This window comes from Lepeophtheirus salmonis, unplaced genomic scaffold (assembly GCF_016086655.4).
Source record: "Lepeophtheirus salmonis unplaced genomic scaffold, UVic_Lsal_1.4 unplaced_contig_95_pilon___fragment_2___debris, whole genome shotgun sequence".
NCBI lineage: Eukaryota > Metazoa > Arthropoda > Copepoda > Siphonostomatoida > Caligidae > Lepeophtheirus > Lepeophtheirus salmonis.
In genome coordinates, this window is record NW_027296884.1 from 43990 (window position 1) to 64161 (window position 20172).

General features: G+C 30.8%; 1 protein-coding gene across 5 annotated transcripts; it reads left to right on the forward strand.

The window, feature by feature from the left end:
• Positions 1-2399: 2399 nt before the first annotated feature.
• On the forward strand, positions 2400-14865 carry LOC121122068 (uncharacterized). Of its 5 annotated transcripts, none has more exons than XM_071894013.1 (7): positions 2400-2822; positions 9099-9277; positions 9843-10030; positions 10324-11037; positions 11484-12953; positions 13144-13605; positions 13667-14865. In XM_071894013.1, exons 2-7 carry the CDS (start codon positions 9264-9266, stop codon positions 13699-13701), a joined length of 2883 nt encoding a protein of 960 aa, XP_071750114.1. In that variant the 5' UTR covers positions 2400-2822; positions 9099-9263; the 3' UTR covers positions 13702-14865. The 5 variants fall into 5 exon arrangements, with proteins under 5 accessions (XP_071750114.1, XP_040573006.1, XP_071750115.1 ...); XM_071894014.1 differs by lacking the exon at positions 2400-2822 and adding an exon at positions 8756-8870; XM_040717072.2 differs by having other exon boundaries at positions 13144-14865.
• Positions 14866-20172: the final 5307 nt, after the last annotated feature.

Genomic DNA, 20172 nt, shown 5'->3' on the forward strand with positions numbered 1-20172 from the left:
ATTACCAGTTCGAATATTAATATTATACATCCTCCCTTGCTAATTTAGTTAAATGAAGAAGTTATCTTGGTTAAAACGTTACTTTTTCTTTAAAATAAATGGAGGAATAAGTATGTATTTTTGTTTAAGGGGTTTTCCAATTACTTACATATTTCTAACTTTAAAAAAAGCTCTAACGTTTTAACGGATATCTTATATTATAAATGTATACCATGTACTTACATAATACTACTAATAGTGTACAACTGTTAAAAAAGCTTATCAAGAAAGAAAGTCTTCTTAGATCATAAAAAGGTTAAAAAAGAAAAGTTAAAAAAAAGGTGTATCATCTTATGTTATTAATTATTATAGAAAGAAGATAAAGTTATTTTTACTTATTTTAGAGGTCATCACTCTACAAGTTATCAATTACTTGATTCAGTAGAGATTGAGCAAACTAAAAAAGCCCATCTACCCACGAGATGGTGCTGATCTACTAAGTTTTCATAATCTTTATTAATAAAGTAAAGGTTGTCATACTATCTTTGGCGTCTCCTTTTCGAGTATACGCTTAGTATATTAAAAAAATGTGACTATTTGATATAAAAATAACAGTGTAGGAACATGTGTATTTAGCTAAAGCACATCGTGTCATATTAAAAAAGAAAAGACAAGGGGGGCACATGTCTATATTATTAAAACAACTTTTGTTTGTCTTTTTTCTATATTTTTTGTCTTAATGTTCCATTTCATTATATGACCATGTGATACAATTTAAATATTCAGCGAATGATACAATTTGACTGAATTGAGTGAAATATCTGTTCTTTTGCAAACAATAACTGTCATGAAAAAGACTTTAAAAAGTAACATTGATTCAACTTAAGAGCCATCTGGCTAGTAAAAAACTATTCATGAATGAATGAAGAGACGTCATCGGGTACACTATATATAGTACTCCCTGATTCATACTCTACCGATACAGTATAATACATAGGGAGCACTGTATAAAATAAATTAAATCTTGCAGCTGTTGAGTTCAACTCATTTTAAAAAAGACGAAAAAGAAGGTAAGTACTTTCTATAAAAATTTTAAAAATTGAATGTGATTTTATATGGGGTTTAGTTACGAGTTTATCTACTCCCTAGTTCATAGAATCCTACTATTTTTTTTTCTCAAGCTGTTATTATTTTTTTATTCTTGAGGAAAGAATGTCTAAGTTTTGAGTGAGTAACTATGTGTGAGTGTGCTCATGAAATATGGAGGGTAATACGAAGGATTTGGTATGGGGGTTATCTTCTGTATTATTAAAACAAAATTTGTAAGTTCTTTGACACCTAATAACTCCGGGCAATGCGGGATACTACCGCTAGTTTATAAACCAATGAAATAAATCGAATTTATCTCGCGGAGAGTTTCACACGTGCCCAACTTTCCACAAGGCGAATTTTCCCGAAACAAGTTTTTTGAGAAGGCGAGTTAATGATTGTTAAGGACCGACCACTTTTCTTGATTGACCGTTCCGTCACGCATTGATACTTTTATTATTATTTTTTGCAGGGTAAATCTGATTTGCAATAAAGGAGTCACATAATCAGACAATCATTATGAAACTTTCTAATTTATAAAATGAAATTGAAATGATTAAACAACAATCTTATGTATGTGGTAATGAGCCTTGATCCATCACTCAATATCTTGCCGATTCATTATACTCATTTTCAGCATAATTTGCATTTTTTAATGTCGATTGCCATGCACATAAAATACAATGAGATGTATTATAATTTATTCGGTCATTATTTAAAAAAAGAAACATAACCTTATACGCAATAAACGAATATTTATATATTCATTATGTCACGAATGTCAAATAATATGAATCACACCCTAATTTTGACACGTTAAATATTATTTTCAATATATAATATCAAAACGTCCTAAAATCAAGGTTATACCTATATTATTAGCTTCCTTCGTAAATACTCTTTAAATAAGTGTATGTAGAACATTTTTTGGAGAATCCCTGTTATAAACTCGACTAGCATACATAAATATCAGTTTAAAATACCTATATTGTACATAAATAATTCAAAAGATATTCCCTTCCTTTACCCTAAGTATGTATAGTCTATATTATTTTCACTGCCTCATTTTGGCAATTTGCCATTATAATTTTATTTATTTAATTTGATAATGAGATTAAATTATCAAAAAAAAAAAAAAATCATTTCCATCAATTTACATCCTATATTTAATCTTGAATATACATTTTTGAATCCCTATTTTTATATACTAATAAAGTAGAATACATTTTTGTCAAAGCCAAAAATATCATTTTTCAAATTTATTTTAATGTTTTCAAAGAGGTTAGATGTCACATTAGTTAGAATATTGTTTTCTTATTCTCATTTTAAAGAGTGCTTTTCTGTAGTTTGTATTCTCCAACAACATCACCTACCTACCTATCCAACATATAACTAGCTAGCTTTCCCTGCCCGCCTTAGCAAATATTTAAAGATTCAAGGAGTTTTCTCCAGCCCTGCTTACCCAACTGCTTTCTACCTAGGCGTACTTGAGTTTTGAGTCTGTTATAAAATTAGACTATTTTGGAAAAAGCTTATATTTTTTTAAACTTTTTCTTCTGTTTGAAAGATAAGGGAAGAATCAAGAAGAAGAAAAGTTAAGAAGAGATTCAAAATTATTTAATAAATATTATGTTTATTTGTTTCCCAATTAATCTTTAATTTGCCCATTCGGATTTTCGTTCCTTCTATCATCCCTACACGCTCCATTTTTTCCTCTCTTTGTACTGGATCATGTTTTGGCAAAGAAACCATACGTAAGTGGATCTGATATTTTCATGTCTTTGGAACTTTTAAATTCAACAAACACATGTTGAATAGTTGTCGAATATGAATGTATCAATTATATTTTTATACAATATATTCATAATTTAGGACTTTAAAAAAACTCAATATCTAATTGATTTAACCCCACAATCATCTATTAAAACACTAAAAAACGGTGTTACATTTGTAAGAAACACTAATAAGGCTTTTTTTGGGCCGATTTAGCTCAAAATAATCCAAACACTCAAACTTAAATTCTTATATCTATAGGTACTTTCTTGTAAAAAGTACAAAATTATCATAAAATGCAAGTGTTTTGAAAAAATAATTAATTTAATAAGTATACATCTATATATTTATCAATGTGCTATCTTTTGCCTTAGTAGGGAGTAACATAATTATTAATTATAATCAATATATCCCAGTACATATATTTTAGAATATACAAGTTAAAATTAGGTACGAGTTGTAATTTGTTTAAACAGATTGTACATGTTATAATTTCTTATTGAATTACCAACTATTTATAGATTCTACCATTTCATTTTATCTATTGAAATCACTTTATTTATATACAGGTAATAGGTCTTGTAGTATTTAATGTGCCATAAATACTTGTCAGATAGCAATTTTCATAATCAAAGTTGAAAATCAACTCTTTAATATATCGACCATCAAAGGAATATTCCACTTTTGTATGATCAAAAATTAACAGTAAATGTTCAGATCTCATTTTTGATTGGAACTTGTATACAATTTGATCATACAGGTTTCAACTTGTACACAACATAATATTATATAAATAGCTATATTATGCCTTACAGAAACATACATATATTTAAATGAATATGCTTTCTATTCCGATAAAAATATTCATAATATTATTTTATTTCTATGATTTTGACACCATAAATTTATTCATTGATTTTTATGAACGTTCATTGAAATATATGTTTATAACGAATAGCTCAAGAAATTTTGGAATTTGTTTCAAAATCCAATATATATTTATGTTCACACTATGTTGAAAATAAAAAAATTAGAAAATATGTATGTAATAATGGTAAAGAACAGAACATTTAAGAAAAAGAATACATCACAAAACCTATCAAACATAACTTTTTGATTTATATTTCATAATTAATTCATTGTTCATGAATTATGATCCACTAATAATTATAGATCATACATTGTTGGAACGGTTATTAGTTCTCTATATTTAATATGTATCATGGATATGTAAGGGACCTTCTTATGATTGATTGTTTTTACAAACTTGATTAATTGAGTTAATACAATGCTTTCCTTTCTGGAAAGCAAACATGGAAATTCAATTTTGTTAAAATGAGAAAAGTATTATTATTTTATCAGGAACTATATTTAAAAATACTCATTTTACATTGATTTATTTTGAAATATTGGAAACTTTAATTAGATCCTAATCCATTATATGATCGTATATATAGCTTATTCATTTACTGAAAGCATTTAAAAAACCTATAATAATGATAAATGTTGGTACGAGAACAATTTATTTCGGGGTTGAATCTGAAGTGATCTTCATGGATTGATTTGGACCAATACTTACGTTGCTTAGACGGTTGACCAAAAGTTAGTCTTTTTCTAATCGTGGATCAATTTCTACGATACCACTCTATGAGTCAATTTTTATAAAACGGCTATAAAGGATGTGTATAACTTTGGTATCTGTACAAGTTACAATTTTTTCGTCTACTAACGTCTATTTTAATTACAATATCCGTCTTTAATTACCAACTATTAAGTGATGCTATCATTTCATTTTAGTGGATTAAAATTACTTATTTATTGTATATTTGCCAAAACTATAATTGTAGGCATTTGAACTATTTAATGTGCCACATAATACTTTATTAAATATTAATTAGTAATTTTCATCAAAATAGTTAATAACTACATCTTATATACCTTATAAGTCTGTTTTTGGCCTTATCAGACATAGAATCCAAAATGTTCAAACAGATCAGTCTGAAATTTACCAAGGGGATATAGAAAATAGGCTACAATAATTTTTGGGGCTCTGAGGTAAATAAAAGGCTTTTTTGAGAGAGATAAATCTTCCATCTTTCTCTTTTTGTGGTTACGACTTACACAAAATTATAACTTTACACATCATTTTGCCTTTTTTTAGAAAAAAAAAAGCTCTTGAAGCTCTGCAAAACTTTTTTAATACCTATTTATAAAATAAATCTATTTTTATAAGTAATTATATGTCGGTGTAGATAACTTTTGGGGATAAGCCCTCCCTAAATGATGAAAGCTGGGAACAATATATTTCACAATTACAAAATGTAAGATAGTATATTAATTTACTTTTCATCATAAAATGTATATTTTAATTAATTTTGTCAATTACAAAGATTCACAAAATGATAATTTAACAAATGCTATTTTTTGCTGTAAATCCTAAAATGACCTAAATATGGAGTTTGTGACAGACAAGACGTGCTACGACTTAGCCAAGTTAGCACGTTGTACAAATATGATTTATGAAAAACCTTATGCTTCGTATGATGTCATTCTACGGATGTTCCTAATTTGGAAACCTACATTATACATGATGTTATCAAGAATTCATGTATAAAATCGGTGTAGGTCGAATTTTTCTATGTGGCTCATCCTGGCCTAACTTTTTTTGTATGTTCAACAAAAATGATAACCAAAATGCTAGCCTAATAAATAACTAAGATCCTTTCTTGCCTTTATCTACACAATTTTTTTACGTAAAAAGATTATACATTTATCTAAAATACCTGAACCTAATATTGTTAAAGAATATCTTTTTACTATATAACTAAACAAAAAATGAATAATTATTCCTTAATTAAGTATTTCACTTTATGACATTAAATATTGCCCTTGTGCTCCGCAGTTTATCGTCAAAATACCCGTAAACGATTAAATAATCTTAATAATAAAGCAAAGTCTATCTGGATGTCTACATGAATGTCTGAAACCAGTCATAGGATTAAATGTATACAGTGCTCCCTAATGTTTTTTCATATACCAAACAGTATATAGAAACAAAGTCGAGTATAATATACAGGGACCACTTTATAAAATGAATTTAATCACGCATGTGTCCAATTCAACTCATATTTAAACAGGCAAGGACTATATATAAAATTTAAAAAAAATAAATATAACTTTAGATAAGATTTAGCAATGATCTAAGCACTCTCTGGCTCATCAAATTATATTTTGAAATCTTGAGGAGATAATGTCTATGTATTGAGTGATTAGCTACATTTGCTCTAAAAAAACGGATAGTAACACCAAAAATTTGTTGTGGGAGTAATCTTCTATATTATAAAAGCAAAAGATGTATGTTCTCAGGTGCCTAATAACTCCTGGTAGTGACGGGCACTGCCGTTAGTAATAAATAAAAAATTTGACTAAGTATATTTTACGTGTCGAAATATATTTGAAAACGCAGTGGTGAAAATATTGGGAAAACAATGGTCGTGATTACGAGGAGCCTGGCGAGCCTGTCTCTCTATACTTTTCAGAGAAGTAATATTTATCAGTTTTATTAATGTTGAGTCATCCATTATCAAGCAATGATACTCCCCAATAATACAAAATCGGTGATTACGGCACTGAATTATTATATAACTAGTAGTTGTACCCGGCATTGTCCAATGTGATTAGGCGTCGGATAAAAGATAATTTTAGCTCTAATAATATAGAAAATAACTCCTCCCAAGAAATTATCAATGTTACTCTTCATTTTTCATAATCACACTCAAACGTAACTACTCAATACTTATTTCGATTCATATGTATTCTGTCCTCCAGAATGAAAGAATAATATAAGAATTTGTGAAAAAATATTTAATTTGATTGGATGACTGATAAGTACTTTGGTCTTTAGAGTGTTCACTAACAAAAACACGATACTACTCAGAAAACTTAATTGAGGGTTAATTCTTTTCGACTCACCAGCGGTTATATTTCCTTCCAATCTTAACATATACTAAAAAGGCATATGAATTATGATATAAGGATATACATAACCACCTATAAGGGAGCAATAACAAAAACAAGCAGAAACAGTGTTATTTGTATACATGCATACGCCTGCAACATTTCTTAAATACTACTATATTGTTATTTCTTAGATGAAAATATGTTTATGCTATGTATCCCGGAGCAATATATACAGTGTACCCTGTGACTCTTTTAATACAGACAAACTTTGATATATTAATATATACGTACAATATATAAGGGTTTTTCTGTCATACTTTGTGTATTCCGACTAAACTCCAAAGTGGCAGCTTGAATAGAGCTTAAGTTGTTCTAATAGTTGCAGATTTTTTCGTTTTATTAATTAGTATCAATATTAGAGGGAAAAAATGAGTTAAAATTTATTTAACAGCTCACAACGAGCCAAAAGGACAGTAATTAAGTGGAGAGAGCAAAGAAATTGCATTAAAATAAAATAGTTATCATCCTCATGTAGGGATGTGTAAAAAAAAAAAAAACCTCAGAAAATCATTGTAAATGTAACTATATATAAGAATGCCTAAATTATATCGTCTGCAATGAAAAAAATACACGTATCTCATGTGTTATGGGGAAGGGCTTATTAATTAATTTCCGTTGTGTAATGTGCTTAAATGGGTTAAAGACTGTAAATTTACTCTAAAAAACAGCTGCAAAATAATAAAAGTTTTTTTATTCGCTCCATCATTAGTAATTATGTAAGACTCATAACTAGAGATGTGAAACAATTAAAAAATCGAAAATGGCCAATTTTCTTGCTTTGTCAAACTATTATCAAGCCATTTTCAATTTAAAGGTAGACCAGGGGGGTAATGACCTTTTATTAGAGACTTTTCTCTTTTATTTATAGAAAAAGGTATATCAAATTAATTTGTTTTCCAATTGTTTTTTTAAATTTGATTTTTTCAAATATTCTACGGATCGAATAAAATCAATTAAGAAAGATCATAAATATATATTGTCAAGTACCGGCGTTGATAGCTTCAATTATTTTCGGCTATTTTTGAGGCTAAGTCCAAAGGTTAGTACTGATGTAAATATATTTATTTTTTATATATGTTTTGTACAAGTTACGATGTCTGTACAAGTTGCAATTTGTATAAGCAAATTGTACAAGTTTCAATTACTTCATTTTAAAATACATTATTTAATTTCATATTGGTCGTTTTTATTAAAACATATTAAATTTCATTTTGATCTATTAAAATTACATGGTTATGATAAAATTACTGTGGACAATTGAACTATATAATGTGTCATAGAATACATATATTTTAGTAATTTTTATTAAAATAGTCCTTATCCAAAGTAGCGTCCACCCATCATTTAAAATTATTGATATCACTTTTGTTTGGGAATAGTAAAATTTGCTTATACTAATAGCATCTTGTACAACATATATATATATATATGATAAAAAAATTAGATGCTATAGTTGTCAAGTATATTTATGCATATGATAAAGTTTGGTTTTTTTAAATGTATGATGTTTGATTTGTGGGGATATTTCAAATAGAGAAATTTAAAAAATCATATGAAAAAAATTAATAAATGCATTTTTCTAACAATTTGAATAATCTTTGTTTGATTAACATCTCTATTCATATCCTCATAAAAAAAGTATTAGTATTGATTATCTGAGAAGTAGACTTAAATTATTCATTTTCCTGTCTTTGATGAAGTAATAAATTTCATTCATAACTTAATCCAAGGGATATTGTACAAAGTACATACACATATTATGGAGAGTCAACTCACTTGCATGACGTCAGGATGTATTGTGCTAACCTACTAATACATACATCGATTGCATTTGACACAGGGTCAAAATCAAAACCCTCAAAAGAAAGTATGCAGGGAGGACAACAAATAGTGTATATGTATATTACAATACATTTCGGATAGAGATATAAGAAGAAGAGGAAAGGAACACTTGAACATTGGACACTGTCCAATGTTCCTTTAACCACTTTGAGTCGACTCAATTCCATGTAAAGTTGTGTTTCTCTTTAAAATAATAATTATTAAAATAAGTTTGATAGCGTTTGTGTGTCTTTTTTTTGTGAATCAATATCCTCATAGACGCTTGCAAATATGTGTACAATAATAATAGTAATTAATAGCTACTTTTTTTGCATTCTATTTTATTGGAAAAATGTGCAAAAGTTTCGATTTCTCCTCAATTTCTATTCTTTATTTCTATCTTTTTGTATTTATAGGTAGCCAACTTTCCATTCAAAAAAACAATACAGAATATAAGTTGAACGGATTATTTGACGGAAGTGTATCCTTTTGTGGAACTCGGGCGAATTAGTTACTAACTTTAAGAAGAATTCATCCCGTTCATATTCTAATAATAAGAAAATATAATTGATTTCATCAACATGGCCGTAGCAAAGTAAGAAAAAATGCAATTAATATACCTGCAAATATAAAAAGTTGTATAGAGTGACATTTTAATATCGACTAGAGATGTAAAAAGTGCTGGAATCCATCGAGCATATCTTTGGGATAAAGTGTAAATTAACTGCTCCTTCTTATTTTGAACATACGGACGGGATAACGAGCAAGGAACAACACAAAAGTGATTTATTTTAATAGATTAGTCTTCGCTCAGAGCTATCATACTTTTTGTGGCAAACTCTAATTCATGTTTTTACGCTCACCCGGATTCCATAGATTTTCACATCTAATCTATATGTAAATGTATTAGTTAAATCAAATTAAAAGTTGCAGAATGATTTTTTCCTGTTCAAATAAATGAAAAAAGAAAAATGAAGAACAAGATATTTCACTCCCTGCGACTTTCTAATGTATACTTTGAAAATATTTCTCCCTCTTTTTTTGATTGAGAGTTCAAATCTATAAATATGCATAAAAGTACATACTTCTACCGGACACGAAAAAGTGTCCTAGTTTTAGTCTTAAGATACTTCTCTATACAGTTCTGTTTCTCGTTCCAGTAACACTAATAACAGCAATAGTAGTAATCTACAACTACCAAAAGGAGTCAAGCAATGCAATCTCCGAAGCCGCCCATTTACTCCGACAATGGATCTGAGTATCCATAATACTCATGGAATTGATGTCTGGGCTCCTAAAGCTCCTCGCCCTTGGTCTTCCTTCTCTGTTAAGTCAAACACTCTTCCTAGTAAGTTCTTATTATGTATCATACAATACAAAATCGAGGCTCTCATCTATTCGGATGAGCAAGTTCCAATGTATATATACTGCACAAGTGGAAAAGTATGGCACCAGGAGGATATTCATTTTATTTAACAATTTATATTTTCTACTCCTGGGATTTAACTGCTACCCTCCGATTCATAAATTGCAAAACAAATCCACTATTCATAAATACACTTGACAATATATATATATATATATGCTTAGGAGATGAGAATGCTATGTATTTAGAATATGATTAATTTGATGTTTTATTAGGTTCTTCCAAGTTCTCAAAATCTGTGAGCTCTTCTATGGATGTTACTCAATCAAGTAGTCAATTTACTCAAGACGAGGAATGTCGTCGTACTGTAGAAGTTGAAAGAAATAAGATCCTTGAGGAGCAGCTTAAACAGCAAAAACAAATTGAATTTCAAAAAAAGGAACGTTGGCGTCTTCAGGAAGAACAAAACCAAAGAGCTCAGGAAGAAGAACTTAAGAGAAGGCAACAAGAGGAACAACTAATATTTCAGCAACAGGAGCAAGAAATGGAAATGAAGCAACATCAACAGGAAGAACAATTACGACGCCAGCAACAAGATATAGAAATGAAGCAGCGTGAACATCAAGAGCAAATACGACGTCAGGAGGAAGAGAAACGCCAACAGCAGCAAGAACAATGTCGACGCCAAGAAGAACAGAAATGCCAACAAGAAGAGCAACTCAGACGTCAAAAAGAAGAAGAATTCATGAGACAAGAAATCTTCAGAAAGCAACATGAAGAAGAAAATAAACAAAAACTTCTTCTCCAGGAGCAAAATCGTTTTGAGCAACAACAAAAGGATATTCAGAGTGCCAAAATTATGCCCCTTCAACAAAACAACGCTCCTTATGGACAAGAAAGGATGGATCAAAATTCCTTTAATAAGAGTAATTGTCTCTCATCCATAGAAAAATCTTCATTCACTTCCACTCAGAGTAGCTCAAACTCAGGTAAGTAAATCTATATTCACACATCTTTCTTAAGAAAATCTTTTTTCAATTAGCGATACAATTTAATTCTTAAGCTACTTTTTTTTCATGGCCAAGAATTTTCTCTGGCTCTTACAATGTTTGTGAGTGCCTACATGCAAAATGAAAAAAATAAGATTATTAACATGAAGAAAAATTCAGACAGCTTTTTTAAAACAACAAATAATTATGAATAACCTTGGAATTTAATTAATTGTGTATCATTATTAATAAGATATGACTTACACTCTCACTCCATTCGCATACTGTAATTAAATCCATGTTTTAATAGACTAACAGTAAATGATTCAAATACTTTAGCATGTTAATTACTAGGAAAGTGATTTTTCTTCTTTAAAAAAAGTATAAACTAGTGTAACAAACTAACTATTGCATTTTATGATTCCATATTTATATTAACAACCTAGTGGTATCCTCATCATCTCGTCACATATCTACCTCAATTGGCAATAACTTTTCACTTGAAGAAGAAAAAAGGAGAGAGTATGAAGCTTGGCTCGCGAATCAAGAAAGGGAACAACGCATGATGGACTATGAATGTAAAGTTCAATATGTTGAAAAAAAATCATTTGAATCTCTTATTAAAAAAGAAAAAATTCGTCAAGAACACAACCTTATGTGTATGCAAAGACAAATACAAGAACAAAATGCATTGAGTCAGCAACAAAAAATGGTTAATGGCCAAAATATACAGTCTAATCACTTGGAACTGGAAAAAATAAAGAAAGAAGAGGAGAAGAAATGCCAAGAACTTTTGAGACAACAGGAACACCGTCTCGAAGAAGAAAAACGTCAAGAGATTCTTCGACAACAGGAACAACAGATGCGTCGTCTCGAAGAGGAGCAAAGAAACCAAGAACTCATTAGGCGACAAGAAGAAGAGAAACATGCTCTCGAAGAGAAAAGACGTCAAGATCTTCTGAGACAAGAAGAAGAAGATAAGCGTCGTCTTGAAGAGGAAAGACGTCAAGAACTCCTGAGACGACAAGAAGAAGATAAGCGTCGTCTTGAAGAGGAACAAAGATGTCAAGAACTTCTAAGACAACAGGAAGAAGAGAAGAGTCGTCATGAAGAGGAAAGACGCCAAGAGCTTCTCATACAACAGAAAGAAGAGAAGAATCGTCTCGAAGAGGAGCAAAGACGCCAAAATCTCCTAAGACAACAAGAGGAAGAGAAGTGTCGTCTCGAAGAAGAGCAAAGACACCAAAATCTCCTGAGACAACAAGAGGAAGAGAAGCGTCGTCTCGAAGAAGAGCAAAGACACCAAAATCTCCTGAGACAACAAGAGGAAGAGAAGCGTCGTCTCGAAAAGGAGCAAAGACAACAGGAACTCTTAAGACAACAGGAAGAAGAAACCCGTCGTTTAGAAGATGAAAGACACCAAGAATTCTTGAGACAACAGGAAGAACAGAAGCGTCGTCTCGAAGAGGAGCAAAGACAACATGAACTCTTGAAACAACATGAAGAAAAGAAGCGTCGTCTCGAAGAGGAGCAAAGACAACATGAAATCTTGAGACAGCATGAAGAAGAGAAATATCGCTTAGAAGAAGAAAACCGTCAGGAGATTCTTCAACAACAGGAGGAAGAGAATCGTCGTATCGAAGAGCAAAAACGCCAAGAACTCTTTAGACAAAAAGAAGACAAAAAGCGTCGTTTCGAAGAGGAAAGGCGACAAAGGGAAGAAAAACAACTTGCTGAATCCCAAATAATTCAAAAACAGCAAGAAATTAATAATATCAACTCAAATGTTCTACATACCAATCAATCTGAAAGCCATCAATATGAGGAACAACAATATCAGGTGAAAAAGGAATCTTCTCAATCACAGGAGGCAACAGGGCATTTGGAAAGCCAAGGAAGTAATCCTTTCAGATCTGGTATGATGCATTTATAAGTTATGTTTTAAATCACTTATAATAACATATTAATCAATTAATGTTATTTTAATCCACAATTTTCAATGTACCTACAACCTTTTTTTTTCACTACATTTTAATATCAAATTGTGGTTTTTATGAAATTCTATTATTTGACTTAAATGAACATATTTTAATTAAATTTTTTCAGAGAATAACCATGTTGATCAAAATGGACATGCTCCAATGTCAATGAAAAAGGCTTTAGATGGTATTTTTGGTGGAATTGCGGGAGAAAATAACAGTCTTGTGAATGAGGATATTGATTATGAAAAGCACAGCGTTCGCAACCTCGTTGCTCACTTCTCCAAAACCAAACTCAAAAGTGTTCCGCTCCAGTATTTACCTCAGCAATACTCCCAGTCTCCGGATGCTCCACCTTTAAACTATTTACATGAGGAGGCAAAGAAAAAATCATATTCCTATCATCAGCGGTCGGAGTATAAGAAAGATATGGAAAGTAAGAAAAGAGAAACTGTTTCCTCCGTTAAGAAGCAACAACCTATTGAGCAAAAACAAAGCCCCGCCGCCATCGATTCAAAACGACGCAACTCCCTAAGAAATTTCTTCATGACGTCCTCCGATGAAGGAACCGGATCCAGCATCATAGATAGTAAGGAACCTTCAAATATGTTGATGACAAATGGAATTAACTCTTCAATCACTACTAACAGCTCAGAACAAATTCAATCAGGAGGAACTTCTCTAAGATGTCTATCAGCCTCACCCACCCTCCAACAGATGTATAAGTCAAATAACCTCAAGCCCAGTATGCCAAAACTATATCAACCCAATGCTCCTCAAAAAACAAATTCTCCTGCTTCTAACAAACCTCCACCAGCCAAAAAAACTGGTGACAATAACGTAAACGCAGTAGCAATGACAAATGGAAAAAAACCAACAGTGGCTGTTGCACCTAATCCTGTCCCTTCCACTCCTCCATCAACTCCAATCCTCGGAACAACAAAGGAACAACAACTTCAACAACTAGAAATTCTTAAAAAAATGGAACTTCAAAAGGCTTTAGAGCTCAAAGAGCAAATTGAGCTACATAAGAAGCAAATTGAAATTGAGCGATCCATTGAATCTCAAAAGAGGAATTTGGAAGAACAATTGGAGTTGAAGCGACAGTTTGAGATGCAGAGACTTCAATTTGAACTCCAAAAGGAGTCTGAAATGCATGCTCAGCTTGAAATCCGTGAGCAACAGCTCGAGATCCAAAGGCAAATTGAAATAATAAAACATAACGAACTCAAAAGACAAGCTGAAATCCAGAGACAAATTCAATTGCAGGAATGCGTAAAGGCTTATCCCGAAAAACTTGCTTCAAAATTTGAATTAAATTCCAAATTTAACTACATTGAAGGCTCCTCGTCATCGAGTAGTTGCAATAGTACAGAGAGTGCCTCACCCATGAAGGAGTATGTGTCTGAAACCAAAACATATTCCTGCTCCTATCCTGCCACTCCTACTCCAGATCATATGAATCAAACCGGTCTGAATAATCCTTATCCCTCACTGGAAAGACGTCTTCAACAAAAACTTGTCAATAATGAACTTCTAACCGTTCAAGTAGGAGGAGTCGGTAACGGACATCTTTCTAATTCCCCAAAGCCTAATGAGGACCTTGAGAGAATGGTCACAGAGTTAGCTTCTCCTTTACCACCTTTAGAGCCTCTTCCTTCCTGTCTAAATCCACCCAAGTCGAATGGATATTTAGTCTAATCTTAAACATATATTCATAGGAAAGTCATCAACTTTTTATTGGACATTGATTTTTGATATTATTTTGTACGTGGAATTGCCGATTTTAGATTTCCATTTTTTTATAAATAACATTTGCTCAATAATAATAAAAAAAGAAATAGCTTTATACCTTGCATACCGAATGTTAGCCCATGTATATGGTTCCTATGTTGATACCTAGCTACAAAAATTTCATCCCTAATTTGAAAACATCACTTTGAAATAATATACAATTTTATTCATCTCACAAATTTATAGGAGGAGCTAAGAAGGATTATCATGAGGGCTGGAGGAAATTTTAAGATACAGTTGAGTTTAAGGAAAGGAAGAAAAATAACAGTCGGTACAAGTAGGTACTTAGATCCGTTCTATGAGTATTGTTTATTATTTATTATGAATAACAATTAACTCATAAAATGAAACAAAGGAACAAGATAGTTACTGCAGGCTCACTCCCCTTATCAAAAGTCGCAACCTTAGTTATAACTTATAATATTGTTTTGACATGGTTGAGAGGCCGATTTCATATTCGCCATATACTCTTTTCAATAATTAGTTATGTATTGAGAAGTGAGGAAAAAAGCGCCTCTTCCAGTGAGAAATGCTCTCTTTAAAACCATGTTTGTTAGTGCTATGGATGGTTCCCATTAATACTTGTACCTGTGGACTCGTACTGAGAACTTCAATTTAAAAAATATCTGCAAATTACCTCTAAAAACGTAATTACACGTCGGGGGGGTAAAACTTAAAAAAAGTATTCAGATCCACATTTAATGGCAAGTGCCCATTTTTACCGGCTATTTGTGAAGTATCTTCGACTATTTTCCTTTTTTATGGGTACTTATATACGTACCAAACGAAATAGCTCATATGTCTTGAAAACTCAGACACACTGGTAAATTGACATATTTCAACTTTCTATAAAGTTTCTAGGAGTTGTGCTCCAGAACTTTACTGTATTAATCACCTATTAGTGTTATATTGGCTACATTTGTATGAGATGAGTACACCTAATTTTGAATTGTGACACATTTTGTGAATTTACAACCTCTGAGTAATTTTTTACATGTTCATTAATTTTTTTTCTAAAATTCAGATATTTGCTTAAATTATTTATAGCAAGTGAAAATAAAACTTCTTTTGGTTAATTCAAGACTGAAATGCATGAGTGAAATATTAGTGTTTGAAATGTAAAGAAAGGCAAATAAAAATGATAGTTATTCTTTTTTTAATTTGTAGTAAGTAGAGAACAGGATCTGAACATTTCATGTTGAAATGGTCGGAAATTATAAGAGAACATTGAATCAAATAATAGGTATATACATGATAGAGTTTGTGTGTGTCCTTTATGGGTGGCAACACAGTTGTTTAACTGAAATATCAGTCATTTTCTAAATATATTTTCTCTTTTTTTCATCAACTGTCAGTTTTCAATTTTTGATAAATAAAAGATGGACTTATCATTTAGACAGATTTTTCATACATATATCTTGTTATGTTATTTGAAGTTTATAAAACAATTTTTTTTTAAATTTCATAAAATATATATATTATTTGGTGTTGTAAATTCTGAGAATGTTTTACCTGGCCAGTTTTTTTTGGAATTGGTAATCCCTATAATACTTGAAACCTGTAAGAGAAAACTCAAGCACGCCCGCTACAAATCGCAGAGGAGAACTAACAAATTACAACAATGACATAATATAAGTTCATAAGACCCTGTGTAAACCATTTTTATATTTAAAAAAACAACATTGTTTTAGTAGAGTCGACATATGCATATAAAAAAAGAGGCCTTTGATAGGGTTGATATTGGAATTAAATAATTTCATAAAAACTATAATTTGTGAATTTTGCAGGCCTGATCTTTTTATATAAGTATATGTTTGACTATTAAAATTGACAAAATACGTTTATTTTCCATAAAAATATTATAAGTGGTCGACAAATCGCCTTTAGAATTTATGTTATGTAGTTGTTATGAATTCTCAGTTATTCTACCTCATTTGTAGCGGGCGCGCTTGAGCCTCCGCTTACAGGTTTTTAATGTCATATATGTAATCTGAAGAATGATTCCCCCCTTCGCAATTATCATTTAATTCCGTGGGAGTGAAATCCTTTTCTAAATAGATTCCATTATATTTAAAACCTGATTAAACATTCGTGTGTGCTCATAATAGACGGAGTTTAACCCTGAGGATTTGTTGCAGAGTTATAATTGTAAGTCCTTGTAGGACTCAGAGAATAATTGAGCTCGATGTAGGAGTAACTTTTGTCAATATCCTTGTTTATTCCCTTCCCCTTCTCCTCCCTTGTCACAACTGATTGTAGTTGATCTCCCCTGCAAAACATTCCTCAAATTGTCAGCATTTTTAAATTCTGAATTTGATTTTTCCCATATTCAGTTTGACTATTGTATTATGAATTGGATTATTCTCATTTTGAATTGGATAATTCCATTTTTAACTCTACTATTCTTATTTTGAATGGGACTATTTTCATTTTGAGCTAGAATGTTTCATATATTTTTTTTACTATAACACAGATATTTTGAATACCACCATCAAGTTTTGGACATACTGTATATCAGGTATATCTTTATAATAAAAAAACCATCAATATTGTAAAAAATAAATATATGAAGAATACGTGGGTATTATGTACAAAACGTGAAATAATTATGTAAAAACATTGACAAACAATAAATTTTCACTTGTCATCTATTAAATATGGAGTCCAATGAAACTATCTTGTACTTTCACTTGTAAAATTCCCTTGTAACTTGATCACACGTTGTGTTCACAATTATGTGAGCAACTGTCTCTAGACTCTCGACCATTCTTTCTATAAAAGTTGCAACAAACGATACTCTTGGATTGGAAAATTAATTACTTGGGCTTTTTCTTCATGATCAAATATAAAATCAGATAAGGAAGAAGCATAGTCCCCCCCCATGTGAGAAAGAGGATATATGAGAGTATATAAACCACCCTTACTCATTATTTCGATTAATCTTCTCAATTCAGTTTTTTCGGTCTTATTCCGCCTTAAATCTGATTATATTATTTGAAGTAGTATCTTTTAATTACATTTTCTGCAAGATGTGCAATGAATATATTCAGCAACAAAGTATTGAGGCTGATTTTTCTAGTAGTTATAATTGTCTCCAATTCATATGAGTAAATTTGAGTAAAATCCAAATTTTGAAAAATTCGCTAGTCATTTTTGTTATTTTTTCACCCTCAAGAATTTTTCTCTCACTTATGAAATAATTGCTAAAAAAATTCAAACTTAAAACAATTTACACCAAATAATAATTTATGCTTCAGAGAGAGAAGTTAATATCACGACCATCGATTCAATAATTAACAAAAGGAAGAAAGAGGACAAAAAAACAGTCGTTTTTCCTTTTTTAAGGTATGTTTTTATATTGTAAACTTCTCAACCTTATATATAGAATCAAAAATAAGAGGTAAATTTAGATGATGTACTGTTAGCCCCCTGACAAATACTCGTAAAGGTTTGTACACGAATTAGTTTTAATCGTGGATTTTTATTTACGATTGACTTGAATAATTTGGCTTATTCTTTTGTTTGCATAATAATTAATAGATAAGAGGGCAATTCCATGCAAATGTAAACCTCACCATGAAAAAATAAGGTTGCCATATTTATAACAAAACCTACTTAAAATGTATCATCAATGTCTGTATTTTAAAGTACAAAATATATCTGATCACAATATTCATACAAATATATGTTTTTCTCACTAAAATGATGATACGCAATACTGTAAAAAAAAATTATTCGGTGAAGAAAATTGTATGACTTTCTTAATGGGCAGTATGGCAAAAAAAAATCTCCTACCGATGTCTTCTAAGCTTACTTTTCATCAGGAAAGGTTATTGTGTCTATATATAAATGAGTTATGTACTTTGCGTCTTTCCATCGGCTGGTGGAACGTGCTGTTATGATGCCCGTTTATGGGACAACTCATGTAACGTCCATAACATTTTTTAGGAAAGTTGTCATAAAACATGCATTTTGAAAGCAATGTCAACCAAACATTCCAAGCAAACCTAACTTTTATAGGGATGACATATAAGCAACAATTGTCATTCTTTTCTTATTTTTTATTTATTTTCTGAGCATTATGGACGTTACTTGTCGACACAAGCATGCTATAATAACTGTATCTATATTATGTAACAATATTGCCATTGTTACATTTTAGCGTTATGGATGTTACACGTCTGAAATAGACAAAACAATATCATAAATAGGGCTTTCCCCACATATAGTTAACTTCAGTGGCCCAATTAAAGGGTCAAACGAGTCTGGAGGGCCGACAAATTATACCTGTTGTTGAGAAACGGGTTTATTAGTTCGGGAGCTTTATGTTTTATTTAGCTCCAAATGTAAAGAAGTTATTCACATCTTGATAGCTCAGAATTCTTAAACCTCTGACGATGAAATGCTCAGCTCCTCCATGAATTGGGGGACAACAATTTAAATTCAGCGTTATTTTGTACATATGTTCATAACTTTTCTAATTATCTCGATCCTGTGCTTATATTATTTTAAATAAAAACTTAATTTAGATTAAATATTATGTTATAGTACTTTTCCAAAAAAGAATAATTAGTAGGTATTTTTATTTTTACAGGAGTTATTTATTTTATAATTCAAAAAATACAACAATTACATGAATAACTAGCAATGTATTATTTTATGACTTAAATATCTACAAAAATTTAAAATAGATCGATTTTTGCTCATTACTCATCTAATTAAGATTCTTTGTGCATGGTTATAACCCCAAATGTATGGTAAGCCCCAAATGAGTCTTGATCTCTTATGACGTGGGAGTTTACAATATATACAGGGAAAAAATGAAACAACATAATGAAATCTCAAATTATATCAAGAATTTATCTATTCTCTTCAACTGAAGGATAAACCAGAAAATTCAACTTCACATGTTCCAACATCAAATTGAATTTGAATACATAGTATCAATTTTTCCTTATTTTTGAAAGTCTTGAGGATTTTTTTGATGCTATACATCTCATACCAAAGGTGGGTACTTGGACTCGATTCGCTATTTTCAAAATTTGTCACATGACTTGATCACAAATAAAAAACTCAAAACTTGACTTGGACTCAAAAGCTAAGACACACGACTTGATTTGGGCTCGAAAGGTATTTCCATTATTTCACTGGATATAAGGTAAGGTACCCTTTTAAACTATATTTTATTTTCTGAGGACTTGAACTGGACTCAATGAAAACATTAATTGACTTGGATACGTGAGCAGATTTAAGACTCCACTCGGACTTGAAGTATAAGGACTTTTCCCCACTATTACCTTACACATATCTTCATTTAATTTTCTTTGGTTTTGTAAGCCAATCAAATCATAAGACAAAGTAA